This window comes from Anabrus simplex, chromosome 1 (genome assembly GCF_040414725.1).
Source record: "Anabrus simplex isolate iqAnaSimp1 chromosome 1, ASM4041472v1, whole genome shotgun sequence".
Taxonomy (NCBI): Eukaryota; Metazoa; Arthropoda; class Insecta; order Orthoptera; family Tettigoniidae; genus Anabrus; species Anabrus simplex.
This window is the reverse complement of record NC_090265.1, coordinates 979,097,221-979,112,363: the sequence shown is the minus strand read 5'-3', so window position 1 is coordinate 979,112,363 and position 15,143 is coordinate 979,097,221. Positions and strand designations below refer to the sequence as shown.

The 15,143-nt window shown below is 39.5% G+C and overlaps 2 protein-coding genes across 3 annotated transcripts in view; one reads left to right on the top strand and one right to left on the bottom strand.

The window, feature by feature from the left end:
• Positions 1–10,657, bottom strand: part of IFT54 (intraflagellar transport 54) — a 228,807-nt gene extending 218,150 nt beyond the window's left edge. Inside the window, exon 1 of the mRNA XM_067136819.2 lies at positions 10,438–10,657. Within this exon, the coding sequence (XP_066992920.2) occupies positions 10,438–10,572 (135 nt within the window). The 5' untranslated portion in view covers positions 10,573–10,657. The remainder of the gene's footprint in view (positions 1–10,437) is intronic.
• Positions 10,658–12,398: 1,741 nt separating this feature from the next.
• The window catches only part of LOC136857843 (lysM and putative peptidoglycan-binding domain-containing protein 2), a 52,208-nt gene continuing 49,463 nt past the window's right edge, over positions 12,399–15,143 (top strand). For both annotated transcript variants that reach the window (XM_067136818.2, XM_067136817.2), the window contains exon 1: positions 12,399–12,802. In XM_067136818.2, the coding sequence (XP_066992919.1) occupies positions 12,635–12,802 (168 nt within the window). In that variant the 5' untranslated portion in view covers positions 12,399–12,634. The remainder of the gene's footprint in view (positions 12,803–15,143) is intronic.

Here is a 15,143-nt window from a genome sequence, read left to right as displayed (position 1 = left end):
CCAATGGGAAATAGTCTCCTAAGAAAACTCACGGATTTTAAATTTGTTCATATATTGCACTTAATTCTGGATTTTTTAGAAATACTGAAGAATTTCTCTCTTACTGTTTCAGAGGGAGCAGCTATTTCTCATCACTACTGAACTATGTGTATAAAGTACAATAGCATCACTTGAATTACTCAGAAATACCCCTGGCCGAAAAGAAGACAAATTTGTAACAAACACCTCCATTAGTGGCACTTTCCAAGCAGTAACAGATTCCCTATTTTGGGACAGCTATTATGTGTGTTCTTCCAGTCTGTACAGCATTGTGTGAGTGAGGATTTAGTCAGGTGAACCTTATACAAGACAGTTTTAGTTCGTCATTAAAAACAAACATTTTGTGTGATTTGATGATGTGTATCATGTGTACCTGCAGTAAATGAATTTTATCCTTCAAGGGCTGTTGACAATGTTTTTTTTAGCAGCAAGACCACAAGGTACATCCATGGTCGCAAATAACCATGCAAGGGTTAGGTCATTATTCTGTAAGTCTATACTCAGTGTCTTCTGAATTTTGTAAAACAAAACTGACAGTAAACTTTACAACTAATAGCCCTACTACAGCTCTTTAATTTAATATTTCTGGGTGATTTAAATGTTAAGAAAGCCTCCGTGGCACAGACGGCAGCGCGTCGGCCTCTCACCGCTGGATACCGTGGTTCAAATCCCAGTCACTCCATGTGAGATTCGTACTGGACAAAGCGGAGGCAGGACAGGTTTTTCTCCAGGTACTCCGGTTTTCCCTGTCATGTTTCATTCTAGCAACACTCTCTATTCTCATTTCATAGCATCTATCAGTCATTAAATTGTATCACTTTGGGAGTGGCAACCCCATCGTACTAAAAGCCTATATATGAATCATTCATTACATCCCTGACCCAGTCAAAGACTGGAAAACAGGTTGTAGGTTTTCATTTTCATTAAATGTTAAGATTAGAAAAAAGTAATACCCAGGTCAACGCTAAGTAGCGCAACTTGATTGTTTGTAGGTATCAGGTTGGAGGATTCTTCCTGGCTTCTAAACTTTTGAGCTGGCTAAGAGAAAATTTCTGCACCTCTGCTCTAATTTGGGGACTACCAGTGACTTATATACACACTCTCTTTTACAACCCCTAAACACCCTCATAACCATGAAGTTATCTGAAACCTTTATTTACTACCCCGTTTATGTGATCTTTCCTTATATTAACATCTTTTTTTGCTATTTTGTTTCACGTCGCATCGACACAGATATGTCTTGTGGCGACGATGGGAGAGGAAAGGCCTAGGAAGTGGAAGGAAGCGGCCGTGGCCTTAATTAAGGTACAGCCCCGGCATTTGCCTGGTGTGAAAATGGGAAACCACGGAAAACCATCTTCAGGACTGCCGACAGTGGGGCTCGAACCCACTATCTCCCGATTACTGGATACTGGCCACACTTAAGCGACATATTAACATCTAAGTACTTACACAGTGATCCCTATGAGTTACTATTATCACGTCAACACAATAATTGTAACTAAAACTGAGAAGGGTTCTCCTCTAAAACCTGACTTTTCACTCCATTTACAATCATAGGCCCCTATCACTCTTGTATGCTGTCCATCTCACAATTTAGTCTAGGTCTATTTGCAGTCTCTCACAATCCTGTAACTTATTTATTACTACATTATTCACAAATAGAGAAATAAACACCCAGAGACATTTAATAAGAACGATAAAAAGGAGAAAAGTGTCAGTTTTTTGTCACATTCTCCAGCATAATGACTTCATAAAGAACTTGTTTGAAGACAAGGTGATGGGAAAGAAAGGCAGACGGAAACCATGGAGAAAGATAGTTGAAGAGGTAGTTAAGATGATGGGATGCCAGGTTATGGAGAGATAAAAAGGACCGCAGAGAGAAGAGATCAATGGTTGCAGCAACAAGGCGAAGCCTTTAGATAATGATGATGATTATTCACAAAAAGCCTAATCTGTGATTCCAGCCCTTTACTCGAATCATTTATATATTTAAGAAAGCAGAGAGATCCACCGATTCTTCAAGGACTAAATACTTGCACAATTACAGCAAAGCTTAACTTGTAACTCTCATATGCTTTTCAGAATGAATCTTAATAACCACCACCTTCCTCTTGATAAAGACCATTATGTTTCACTTTTAAGGGAAATGATAGCAAAAACCACGACAGAACCCTCAGTAAACTATGATTTATTATACAGAGTAAAAGCATACAGGCTGTTGTTGTTGTTGTTGTTTAGGTCATCAGTCTGTAGACTGCTTTGATGCAGCCGTCCATGCCATCCTAACCTGCGCTATTTGTATGTAATACTACATCCTACATCTACTCTAATCTGTTTATCATATTCATACCCTGGTTTATAGTTCTATTAAAACAATGTGCATTTTCTGACAGCTTGCAGCACGTAGCGCCGAGCAAAGGAGCGGGAGTGCTGTGTTGCCACATGATCCGGCTGGAGTTACTACAACTACAATGAAAGCCTCTCACTCTGTGCTAGGCGCTGCGGAAAATATTATCCATGTACGGGGATCATGAAAGCGTTAGAAAAACATTAAATATTGTTGCTATTATTCCAAGGTGGTTCAGCAGTAATTTTACCAGCTCAAATATCGTAAGACATACTCATAATTTCTCTCCCTCACAGTCTACCTCCGGATGACTGATTTCATTTTTAGGTACACTTCAGCAGCAGAATGGTACCTTGACTGGCCTGCTGAACATTCTGGGTTCAAATCCGGGCGAGGATGGGAGAAATATCTAGATTTTTTGCATAGATAAAGAAGGGAAATCGCTCGAACCTTGCCATAGGCGTCGGCTCAATTTAAGATGCCAGCTAAAACTGAAACGTGAGTTGTGATAGGTAAAAGTCCATCTTTCACCTTGCTGTTTTGAGCGCCTTTAAACTTGCGATCAATAGTTATGGGACCTCTTTTTATTGAAATCCGAAGCAAAAACAAAACCTTAGGTCATGATTATTAATTTCTAAAACCTCACATGCTTTGTCAAAAATTCCAAAAATCGAAGCCCTTCCACCCTAATGAGAAGGAAGCAAAGAAGAAAAAGAACAAGAAGTAATTATTAAGAAACCAAAAATAATTATCATAATTAGAAGGGTGCTGGTAACAATGTTGTACTTCAATTCAAGTATTAACTTTTCAAGGCAGTTTCCAATTTTGCTGACAATGCTAAAATTGGGAAAATTGCATTACCAATTTTCAAGAAAAATCTGGAATTACATTTTATTAATATTATACTATGTAAAATTTACACTTCACTAAAATGCCAGTCTTGATAACAATACACTTATTATTAACACAAACACAATAGCACTATAAATATTTATCTGATTTCAAGCAGGCACTGAGTCTGGCCACATTGGCTATGGTATACCAATTGGCAACGTGGAACTTGGATTGACCTCCTCACGGAGCTTTAAGACAGAGAGGGTAGGAAAAGGGAGAGAGCTTATCCAGCTGGTATTGGCTTAAACGGGAAGCGTGTACTGATTGCCACAGTAACTGCCACCCCTTACTACCATGCTGGGAGCTGTCAGAACATGCACGTTGTTTTAACAGCACTATAACTCTGCCAACTACTTACACTTCCCTCAAAAACTAACTGAACAAAACCTGCGTGTCTTAAGATGTGCCCTATCATACTGTCTCTCCTTCTGGTCAAATTCTGCCGAACAGTTCTCCTCTTACCAATTTGATTCAGTATCTCTTCATACCATACAGGCTATGTATCATAATTGAAAAAAAGATTGAAGAGATACAACGGTGTTCCACCTTAATTTCCTATATTTTACTCAATACATATAAGAAACTACAGGGACATTATTTTATCGATGCAGGGGATTGTCACTCGCCTGGTTGCCTGCACTGCAAGCTTGTCTCCCGCCAAGCACTTTGCCGTAATGCGCTTCTCAGCACCAGAACTTTCCGTCTTTTGCAGTCTTCAGAGAGCTTTATCAGCGTAAGGTTCAGTTTAGTCAAATGCTCACGTGTTTCATACTCAGTGTGTTGTTCCAATGCCATTTTCATTACGTGAGCGTGTGTATATACATAATACTTTCATAAAGTACAGGAAATCTTATGCAAAAACACTCTATGACTCAGTGCCAGGCTGGCTGCCTTATGGTGAAGTGCTTGGCAGAAGACAAGCTTGCAGCACAGGCAACTGGGTGAGTGACAATCCCTTGCATAGATAAAAGAATGTCCCTGTATTAAAGCAATCATGTACATAACGTGAGAATGATGGAATGTGGAATCAATACCAGGACTATTAAATTACACCAGGCTCTGACTGTATGTGCATAGATTTAAAAAAAAAAATGATATTGCACGTTCACTCTTACGAGAAATATTTAAAAGATATAGTGTTCCAACAAAAGGAAGTTTGATCCATTAACATGGGTTAATTTCAATAGAGACAAACAATGTACATCTCTGCACACAGATTTTTAAAAGTAGATTATATAATGTGACCTCACTGCATCAGCCTTTACAATTCATATTGGGCCTAAAGGAAGGACTAGCTGCTGCCATAAAAAATATAAGCGACATCGGACATATATCGACAATGTTGGTAACCATGGCAACGATATTATTCAAGGTGAAAGTAATACCCATGCTCACTTATGGACTAGAATTAATATGGGAACACCTACTGAAAAAGCAATTAAGGAAAAGTTGAAAATCTAAAAGTGAGATACCTGAAAAAGGTTCTAGGGCTCTCAAATTATATGCAGTCTTGCTACTCTTATGTAATGATGAGGGAAACATTTCTAGTAGGGGACCTGAGGTTGCAGTTACTCTTGCCATCTACAGCTACATACACAGAACTCATGCAAGAATTGCAAATGAAATGGAAGAATAGGCCTATAGGCTAGAGGAAGATTTTTTACATCACTACAGCTATGCAAACCAAAGACTGGATGGAAGCAGAATGAGAGCTGAGGCATTGAAATGATTCGCAATGCATGGTTTCCAACATCAAACTCGAAGACTGAAGTCTTTCCACGAGGCAGCGTACGAGTGCATTTGCAATTTATGCGGGAAAAGGGTGTGAAAAACATAAGTGTGCTAACAGAACAATATCACACAATTCTCTTTAGATAATTTGTAATGAACTCTTATGCCCAATGGGCACATTCCCACTATTATTATTATTATTATTATTATGTTGTGACCTTGAACCTAAGGTGTATTCTACCAAGTCGTAACTGTATGTAGTGAGAGGGGAAAAAGAAGCCAAACAGTTGAACACAGGCAGTAGCATAGCCACGATTGAACGATAGGAGGGGTTGTGTGCTTGTGCGTGTGTGGTGCGCACAAGCATGAGTGTTATTATAAGGACACTGTTACTTATTGTTTAATTTATCGTATGGCAAATACCTATACAAAAGAAAAAGAAAATTTACAATATATACAAGGACAAGAATGTTGGTAGCGTTAACATTTACAAATCAATATCCAGTTGCTGTAGCCATTCTAAGAAGGGGGGGTGTAGCACTGATGACATCTTGGGCTGGTCCATCATACTTCCTCAGAGGGCACTCCTCAATAATATGCTGCACTGACTGGAAAGGAGCTCCACAGTCACAGGCAGGGGATTCTGAAAGTCCCCATTTATGTAGCATGGCATTACATCTAGCGTGACCTGTTCTTAAATGGTTGAGTTTAGACCATTGGTGTCTCTTCAGGTGAAATCCTGGGAGTCCAGTTGTGGGGTCTTGGATGCCTTGGTGTTTCACATGTGCAGAGCTCCAGGTTTGATGCCTGGATATTGAAGCCAGTTATGTCATGCCATATAGGGTTTCTTGATTTAAGATGAGAAGGGGGTAGGTCACCAAGGACCTCATGGATTGGGAGATTCTGTATGATCAGGATGGTGTAACTTTTTCCACTCGCGTATAGTTGCTTCCTGTCGTCTCAGTTCCGGAGGTGGTATGTTACTGATAGTAAGTAGCCACGGGATTGGGATGGATTTTAGTGTGCCCATTACGGTTCTCATACATTCATTCAAATGGACGTCAATCTTCCTAGGATGAGCGCTATGTTGCCATACCGGGGCACAATATTCAGCCACTGGATAAACCATGGTGAGGGCAGTAGTGTGCAGTGAGGATGCATCAGCTCCCCATGTCATACCAGCTAGCTTCTTCATGATGTTTTTTTTTACTTAAGTTTCTGACTTGTATTTTCCAGGTGTTTTTTGTATGTTAAAGAACGGTCTAAGCTGATGCCAAGGTACTTGGGGTTGAAATATGTTTAATTGTTTGTTGGCAGAACACAACATTGAGCTTTTGGTGAACTATTTGGTTGCATAGATGGAATGAGCATACTTCTGTCTTAACCAGATTTGGGCAAAGTCTCCACTTCGTGTAGTATGCATTCAAGGTTCCCAAGTCATTGAAGAGAACGCTTTCCCTCTCTTCTAATGTGACAGTTTGGACAGCGATGGCTAAGTAGTCAGCATAGCAGAATTTCTTGCTGATGGTGTCAGGCATGTCACTGGTGTAAAAGCTGAAAAGTAGTGGGGCTAATACAGACCCTTGAGGTAGTCCATTTTTTACTGTAACATGCTTGTCTTTTGCCTTATGGTGACCTTGAAGTACCAATTTGTCAGCATGTTCTTCAGAAGGGCTATAAGTTTTTGGCAGTGTGTATGCTTTTCAATATTGAATAGGAGTCCATCCAACCATACTGTGTCATATGCCGCTGTCAGGTCAACAAAAGCGACGGATATCTTTAGCTTCTTCTGTAATCCTGCCTCAATATCTGATGTTAATACTTGTTCACAGCAGCTTTGTTTGATTCTGAAACCTGGCTGGTATGTTGGTGTTATGTCATTTATTATTTTCTGAATTTGGTTGAGAATGAGGCGTTCCAGCAATTTGTAGCAAACACTCAGTAGTGCAATAGGACAGTAGCTTGAGGGATTATCTGCTGGTTTTCCTGGTTTGAAAATTGCCATGGTGTGAACCATCTTGAAATCTGGGAGAATGATTCCAGTCTCTAATACGTCACTGAAGAAGTTCTTGAGCCATATTTTCCCATGCTTCACAAGATATCTTATGAATTCAGGGAAAATTCCACCTGAACCTGCGACCTTCCTCATTTTTAGCATGTTGATGGCTTTCTCAATTTCTTCTTGGCTGAATTAATTAGCAAGGGTAGAGTCATTTTGGAGGCTGTTGTTCAATTTCTTCATCTCTCTCTCAATGTGTTTCTTCGTAGTGGGGTCTACTGGAATTTTGTCAGCTCTTGATTTGACATGTAGTGCCATTTTATTTGGTGTTATTTCTGGCTCCTCTTTGCGTAGGCCTATGTTTGTAGTAGCACCAAGTTTCCTAAGGAGGGTCCATGCTTTTCTGCTAGAGTGAGTAAAGCTCAGCTGAGAAGTTAGATCTCTCCATTTCTCTTTTCTTCCTTTACTCAGATATTCTAATATCCCTTTTCCCATTTCAGGATCACCAGTTTTCTGATAACTATCACACATTTTTTGGGTAGTTTTATTCCAGCATGGAATATACTGCTTCCTGAATACCCAGGGGATATTTCGCTTAGCTGCATCGATGGCAACGCCTAGGAACCTCTTGTAATTTTCTGCCTTCGGGGAAATCATCTCAGATTACTATCTACTTCTGATCTGTACTAGTCCCAGTTTGCCTTCTTAAAGTTCCATCTTGGTTTATGTATGGATCTGATAACTGGTATTTCAAAACCTATATTGATAAGAGTGGGTCTGTGTTGGCTTCTTAGAAAATGTTGAAGGACTTTTCTTGTGTGGTCTAGGGAGAATTTTCTTTCATCTGTGGAAACAATAACCAGATCAGAGTTGGTGTCAGATTGCCATCAAGCAGAATGAAATGTTTTCTCTGCTTTAGCATCAAAACTTAGATACAGATACAGCTTTCCACATCACACCACATAGCCAGTTTTTCTCCATTTTCATCATAGTCTGGGTAGCCCCAAGATGTGTGACGAGTGTTAAAGTCTCCTACGTATGTACAAGGAAACTGATGCGATAGTCAAATGATCTAGTTTTTTTCTTTTTTTGCTAGCGGCTTTACGTCGCACCGACACAGATAGGTCTTATGGCGACGATGGGATAGGAAAAGTCTAGGAGTTGGAAGGAAGCAGCCGTGGCCTTAATTAAGGTACACCCCCAGCATTTGCCTGGTGTGAAAATGGGGAAATCATGGAAAACCGTCTTCAGGGCCGCCGACAGTGGGATTCGAACCCACTATCTCCCAGATGCAAGCTCACAGCTGTGCGTCCCTAACCGCATGGTCAAATTGCCCGGTAATGATCTAGTTTGGCAGTGATTATTTCGATATCTTTAAATCTTTGAAAGTTCACTTCTGAAATGTTGCAAATGTTATTTATGGAATACCTGATGGATCCATGGACAGGTGAGAAAAGACTAGCTATAATTTTGTATCCTGCAATCTTACCTCTGCTTTCCACATTTTCCTCTGTCAAATGAGTTTCTTGTATTGTTAGGATGTCAATTTTCAGGTCATCAGCTAGTTTACTAAGGTATTGACATTTGTCCTTTGACAGGCCTTCTGCATTTATCTGTAGAACGTGAGCGCTGGTTCCAAGCTTCCTTGTCAGTTGGCTCTGATAAGTGTCTTTGGTAGGTTTCATCTTCTGATGTAACTTTGATGACTGTGAGAGATCCAGGATCTAGTTCGGTCGCCTATTTGTGTAGACTATCAGCCGTCCTGCATAAGCAGTCCGTTGCCCAGGGTACACCACAAGGAGGTTAACTACACGTCGCACCCTGACACTGTTACTAATAAATTATGATTATATTCAGATTGCAATACCAGTATACTACAAAATCTTACATTAAATTACAGAAAAAGAACAATACGATAAAGATGAATAGTTTTACAGTGGAAGGTATGTTAAGATTACAATCTAAAATCCAATTTTCGAGGCTCCTTATATAATAGATTTAAGAGATCTGCTGGTTTTACAATTATGTCTCTGTGAATGTTCAAAAGAGCCAACCCATTGAGTCAACTTTCACTTGTTTATTGTCAGTTTCTGTTTATTTTCTTTGGTAAAAATTCCATGGTGGGAGGGGGGAGGGGCAGGTTTCTAACTCCCAGTAATGCCTCCTTGGCTACGCCCCTGAATACAGGACAGCAAAGTAAGAGCATGCAATGAGATGAATGATCTGTTCTGCAAGGATTCACAAAGTGTGATATATGGCAATAACAGTCTCCACAGTTTACTTCTAAGTGATCTTAAATTCTACAAGATAACTTATTCATGTACGAGGAACTACCTTCTTCTTCTTCTTCTTAATCTGTTTATCCTCCAGGGTCGGTTTTTCCCTCGGACTAAGCGAGGGATCCCACCTGGACTTTGGGTTGGGGGATACAACTGGGGAGAATGGCCAGTACCTCGCCCAGGCGGCCTCACCTGCTAAGCTGAACAGGGGCCTTGTGGAGGGATGGGATGATTGGATGGGACAGGCAAGGAAGAGGGAAGGAAGCGGCCGAGGTAAGTTAGGTACCATCCCGGCATTTGCCTGGAGGAGAAGTGGGAAACCATGGAAAACCACTTCCAGGATGGCTGAGGTGGGAGTCGAACCCACCTCTACTCAGTTGACCTCCCGAGGCTGAGTGGACCCCATTCCAGCCCTCGTACCACTTTTCAAATTTCGTGGCAGAGCCGGGAATCGAACCCGGACCTCCGGGGGTGGCAGCTAATCACGCTAACCACTACACCACAGAGGCGGACACGAGGAACTACCTACGGTACAAAAATACTGTATCATACAATCCTCTACAATATTGTAATGACAGAAAGTATTGAAGGAGGCAAAAAAGCTAAGTGGTTACTAATATTTCTTTGACCGGGCGAGTTGGCCGTGCGCGTTGAAGCGCGCGGCTGTGAGCTTGCATCCGGGAGATAGTAGGTTCGAATCCCACTATCGGCAGCCCTGAAAATGGTTTTCCGTGGTTTCCCAATTTCACACCAGGCAAATGCTGGGGCTGTACCTTAATTAAGGCCACGGCCGCTTCCTTCCAACTCCTAGGCCTTCCCTATCCCATCGTCGCCATAAGACCTATCTGTGTCGGTGCGACGTAAAGCCCCTAGCAAAAAAATAAAAATAAATAAATAAATAAATTCTTTGGTATATCTCTGAGAACAGTCTTTGAAACAAAATCTTGTTTTCTGCCCTTATTAAGCACAATCTCTATAAGCGACTACGAGCGGAAAAGTGGTTACAATTTGCGTAACATTTTGGGCATAATTGTCACTTTACTGGAATTGTAAACAAACAAACTTGCGTGGTATTCAATAAAATTAATTTCAATGTTACACGCTGATAATATAAATGCTTTTAAAAAAAACTATTTTCTACTTACACTTGTCACAATATCGTGCAGAAATCGGAAAGGTGGTTTCTTCAGAAGCTTTTCGGTAAGCGGTGGCCTTTTGATGTATTTCCCCAAAGAATCTTGAGTCCTCTTAATAACTTCTGGCTTAACATCCTCAGCCATAGTATTTCGTATGACGTATTTTCCAAATAATACTTTTTTAATAAAATTAAATGTGGCTTAACTGTCCGTGATAGGAATGTGCCGGTTGTTTACGAGCTTTCTTCTGTTAACCACATCCACTTTGCTTCTGTCACTCGGAATCATCGTTGCCAACTGTGTTTGGTATGGTCCCTTTAGCAAATTTTCTCCCGCAAATTTTCTCCAAATCCCAAATCCGTATATTTATTGGAAATGGGGCGTGGTTGAATATAAACTGCTCGTAATGAATGCGATGAATACTAATATATCATAGTTTGCATTAATTTCCTATAGAATAAAAAGAGAGAAAAGTTATACCAAAATGCCATTGAAACATTAACTCCTCAGCCTCGCTGCATGGCAGCACAAAGATCTCTTAAATGTGAAACTGGCATGGTTATTATTGCAGGCTTATAGACTATGAAATACACAAGGTAGAAAAATTCGCCAGATATCTCTAACAACGGGTCCTTAAACTTCGGGTCGGATTTGGGATAACTTATTATCTCACGGAAACCTGAATTGTTACTGGCATGTGATGTACAAATAGTTATGTATTATTGTGTCTGGTTCCACCCGGGGGGAAAGAACATGCAAAATCGGCAATTATTCCACACTTCCAGACGCTTTGACATTCTAGACGGCGCTGCCTGAAGAGCAAAGTCTGGCCGGCGACTTACCATGCATAGACTACTTTACGCTGACCTGTGGATAGCGGATCCCCTTTCTTGATCTGTAGTACAGCCAAAAAGAGCTAGACAGGCGATTTTTTCCGGAACGACTCCAGTTTCCTATTAACAACAAAATGAGAAATGACACCATGATTCGTCATCATGCAGACATTTTATTAGCATTAAAATACAAAGTACCGGTCGAGTTGGCCGTGCGCTTAGGAGCGCGCAGCTGTGAGCTCGCATCCGGGAGATAATGGGTTCGAACCCCACTTTCGGCAGCCCTGAATATGGTTTTCCGTGGTTTCTCATTTTCACACCAGGCAAATGCTGGGGCTGTACCTTAATTAAGGCCACGGCCGCTTCCTTCCCATTTCCTAGGCCTTTTCTGTCTCATCGTCGCCATAAGAACTATCTGTGTCGGTGTGACGTAAAGCAACTAGCTAATTAAAAAAAAATACGAAGTCTTGCTTACTTAAATATATTTAAGGGTTGTTGTTTTCACAGATTCACTACCGGTATGTAATCTTTGATTTTATAAGAGAATAGTACATTTCTCCTATGTGTGTATCATGTAACTTACATGGTTAAGTGTTAAGGGTCCCATACACTCGCAAAATTCTGGAATATTTACCTATACCAACGAGCTAGACGTTGACCTATACAGACCTCCGGGAGGTTTATATCAACCTTGGGTTAGTCCACATACGCTCAGACCAAAGAGAATATGTAGGTAGATTTAATAGCAATGGTATTTCCGGCTAGATCTCAGCTATTCAGAAATTAGAACCCGACAGAATATCCACTAGCTGTTGTCGTTGATTTTCACCCGCCACCTTAACATTAAAAACCTTCAGATCTATATAGCAGTGAACCGCCGAATTGGCAACACTGCTTGGAATTTCTTCGAGCACGTTCAGCTCAAATTCAAGTTCTCTTTGCACCATTCGAACATTACTCTTGATCTTGCTTTTCAGAATCTGTTGGAATGAATGTGCCAGTGTGGTGCTCTTGTCAGTGACTGCAGTCAAATTTAGTGCCCTTCGCTACGAATGGTGCTTACTGGTCACTGGTTTGGGGCAGATTCTCTTTGGTGTGGGGTGGTAGTGTTCCCCAAAGAGTATGGTATGCTGCACATTCTCTTTGGTTGTCTTGTGATGTGGTAAAACACTGAAGTGAAACTGAAAGCTTTTGTGAGGCCAATGAGTGCTCGCTTTGTAATCTTATCTTTCGGAATTCCGATATCGAGCACAGCATGTAGCATTTGCGAGGGATCATGAAGGAGGCCCCTCCCGGAACACAGTGGATAGATTTTTCTCTGTATATAAATAATCCTTGGTTGGCACCATTGTGCAATTCGGGAGCTTTAAAGTATGGCAGACAACCCGAGAGAAGAAACTCAAAGTATAAGAGATTCAACGAAGGCTCTAAAAAAATATGGTAGCACATGTAATCATTTTAAGCGCCAGGAACATTTCATAAAACACGTTATTTCTGAAGGTGATACATTACAAGGGATTGCACTCAAATACGGGGTGACAGTAAGTATGCATGTCTTCGTTATGACTAGTCCTTTGCATTTCATGTGCTTTTAATGTTAATATTTGATGCTTACTGAAGTGTCACTCATAAAGGCACTGATTTCTAGTATTCAAACTCCATTCTTGATTAATGTAATCCTTCACGTGTGTCAGGTTTTCATATATATTTGTTTAAAGAGCATGACCCCATTCTCTCAGATATTTCCCGATTAATTTACAATTTCCTTACAATCGGTTGCCGCATAAGTTATTTTAAAGACACAGTTATGAATTGGGGTTTTTCTGAGCCATTATTGTGAATTACGGATAAGCTGCGATAACAACTTGGCGCAAAGATAAGATCATTCAGGTGGACATATACATTTTTTATTTTATGGTCATGAAATCTGCTAATACTGTATTATCAGTATACAAAAAGTGAAAAAGATATTTCGACATATTGAGAGGGTTGATTTAGTACAATAGGCCTAGGTTATTTAAACAAACAAAAAAAAAAAAAGAAAGGTATTTTAAAAACATCCTTTCTAAGTACCTTTTTGGTTTCATGCATTTCACTCAAATCTGCGATTTCAACTTTTGTAGATGTTATCACTACTCCAATAGAGTATGTGTTTAGTATCACAATAAATCCTCTGTTAGCATGCGTATTGCCTACTTATCATAAAGCCCTCAAATTGCATGTTAATGATGTATTCTGTTTGCTTTGCTGACAAGCTGTAACTTAAGTCACATGTTTTAATAAATGTGTACCAGTTTTGGGTTTCTTTATAGCAACGTTCAAATGGGTAAAATGCTCTTTGTAGTACTTAGGCACTGATGTGACATGACAATCTCTGTGGATGTTTTGCGACTGAACTGTAATATTATTATTATTATTATTATTATTAAAGGTGCACCTGAATGGGTATACAGGTAACTGAACTTCAAAATATGTATTTAACATTGTTTTAACTATTGATGGTGTCTGGGGAGATGTGCCCCATATCTGCAGTACGGTAATAATTATTGTTTTGCTGAATGACGTCAAACATCGGTGATTTATCTAATTGTATGAGAAAGTGTGCAATAACCTATGTGTCAAATTGTTCATATAAATGCATGGAAATAATTCAGTACCTGGAAACAAAATTGATTAACCATGTCATTGCCTTTGTCATGAACCATGTAAAGAAAGCAGATGGTATATGAGAGAATGCACACATGTGCATGCTTGCACAGTTGAGTTTGACATCTGTTAAAAGAAAAAAAAAGTATAAACTAGTGATGAAGTACAGCAAGGGAAACACTTTTATCACCATTTATTGTAATCCATGTTTGTGTGTCATTTTAAAAATTATTTTACTAATTTCTTTTTTGCTGTAAGCATAGTCTAAAATATGATTTATGTAGCACACTGTACTGTACAGTATGTATACCAAGTTGACATTATTTCTAACATAATGGCATTTTAGGCTGCAATAATTGTTTTGCCTGTGGCCTTGGAACAAAGAGAAAGCACCTCTATATGCAGCTTTGCTCTTACCTTGTCAGTCAATCATAGGTTATAAACTTCATTGTTCTCATCCGTATTGAATTGTAAGTACAATATAATTATTAAATTAATGTAGTAATGGTCCACCTTTCAATGCTATATTATGCAATATTCTAAATTACATTAATTAGGGACTAGTTTCGGCCGGGGCTGGCCATCTTCAGCCTTAATGTAAAACATCTAATAACTAAACAAATGTACATGCACACAATTGACATAAAACAAATTAAACAAATATATACAAATTCACATTAAAAACTGAACAGTTCTGTGTATATAAATTAATACTTGAAATAGTCTCGATGATGAGCATACTCAAAATGTTAGAACCTAGTTTATTGTCAAATTTAATTTTAATCTCATCCCAGTTTTTAGTGTCAGATTGTGACTTTGGCTAAGTGGTTCTTCAATTGGATACCAGCATCTTAAAAAAGCCAGCATATTCTAATCTCCTGATCCAGCAACTCAAGGATTCCTTTCTATAACATCTTTTTAATGCGCACTGGACTTTTTATGAATCTCTTTCATAGAGTTATTTTTTAACATAGTGGGTAGTGCTGCACAATTTCTCACATGGTATGTACTTTTACGAGACCTTATGCGTCTTTACATTGTTTAATTTCTTCGGTATTTGTGCTTTAAATTTTGCTTTAGGCTGACGATGACCTAGTACTAGGTCGAAACTAGTCCCTAATCATTTATGTAATTTAAACTTTACATTTTGTATTGAAAAGGTGGACCCTAAAAATACATTAATTTACTCTATTGTAATCACAGTTCAGTACGGATCTATCATTATGAAACTTGTTT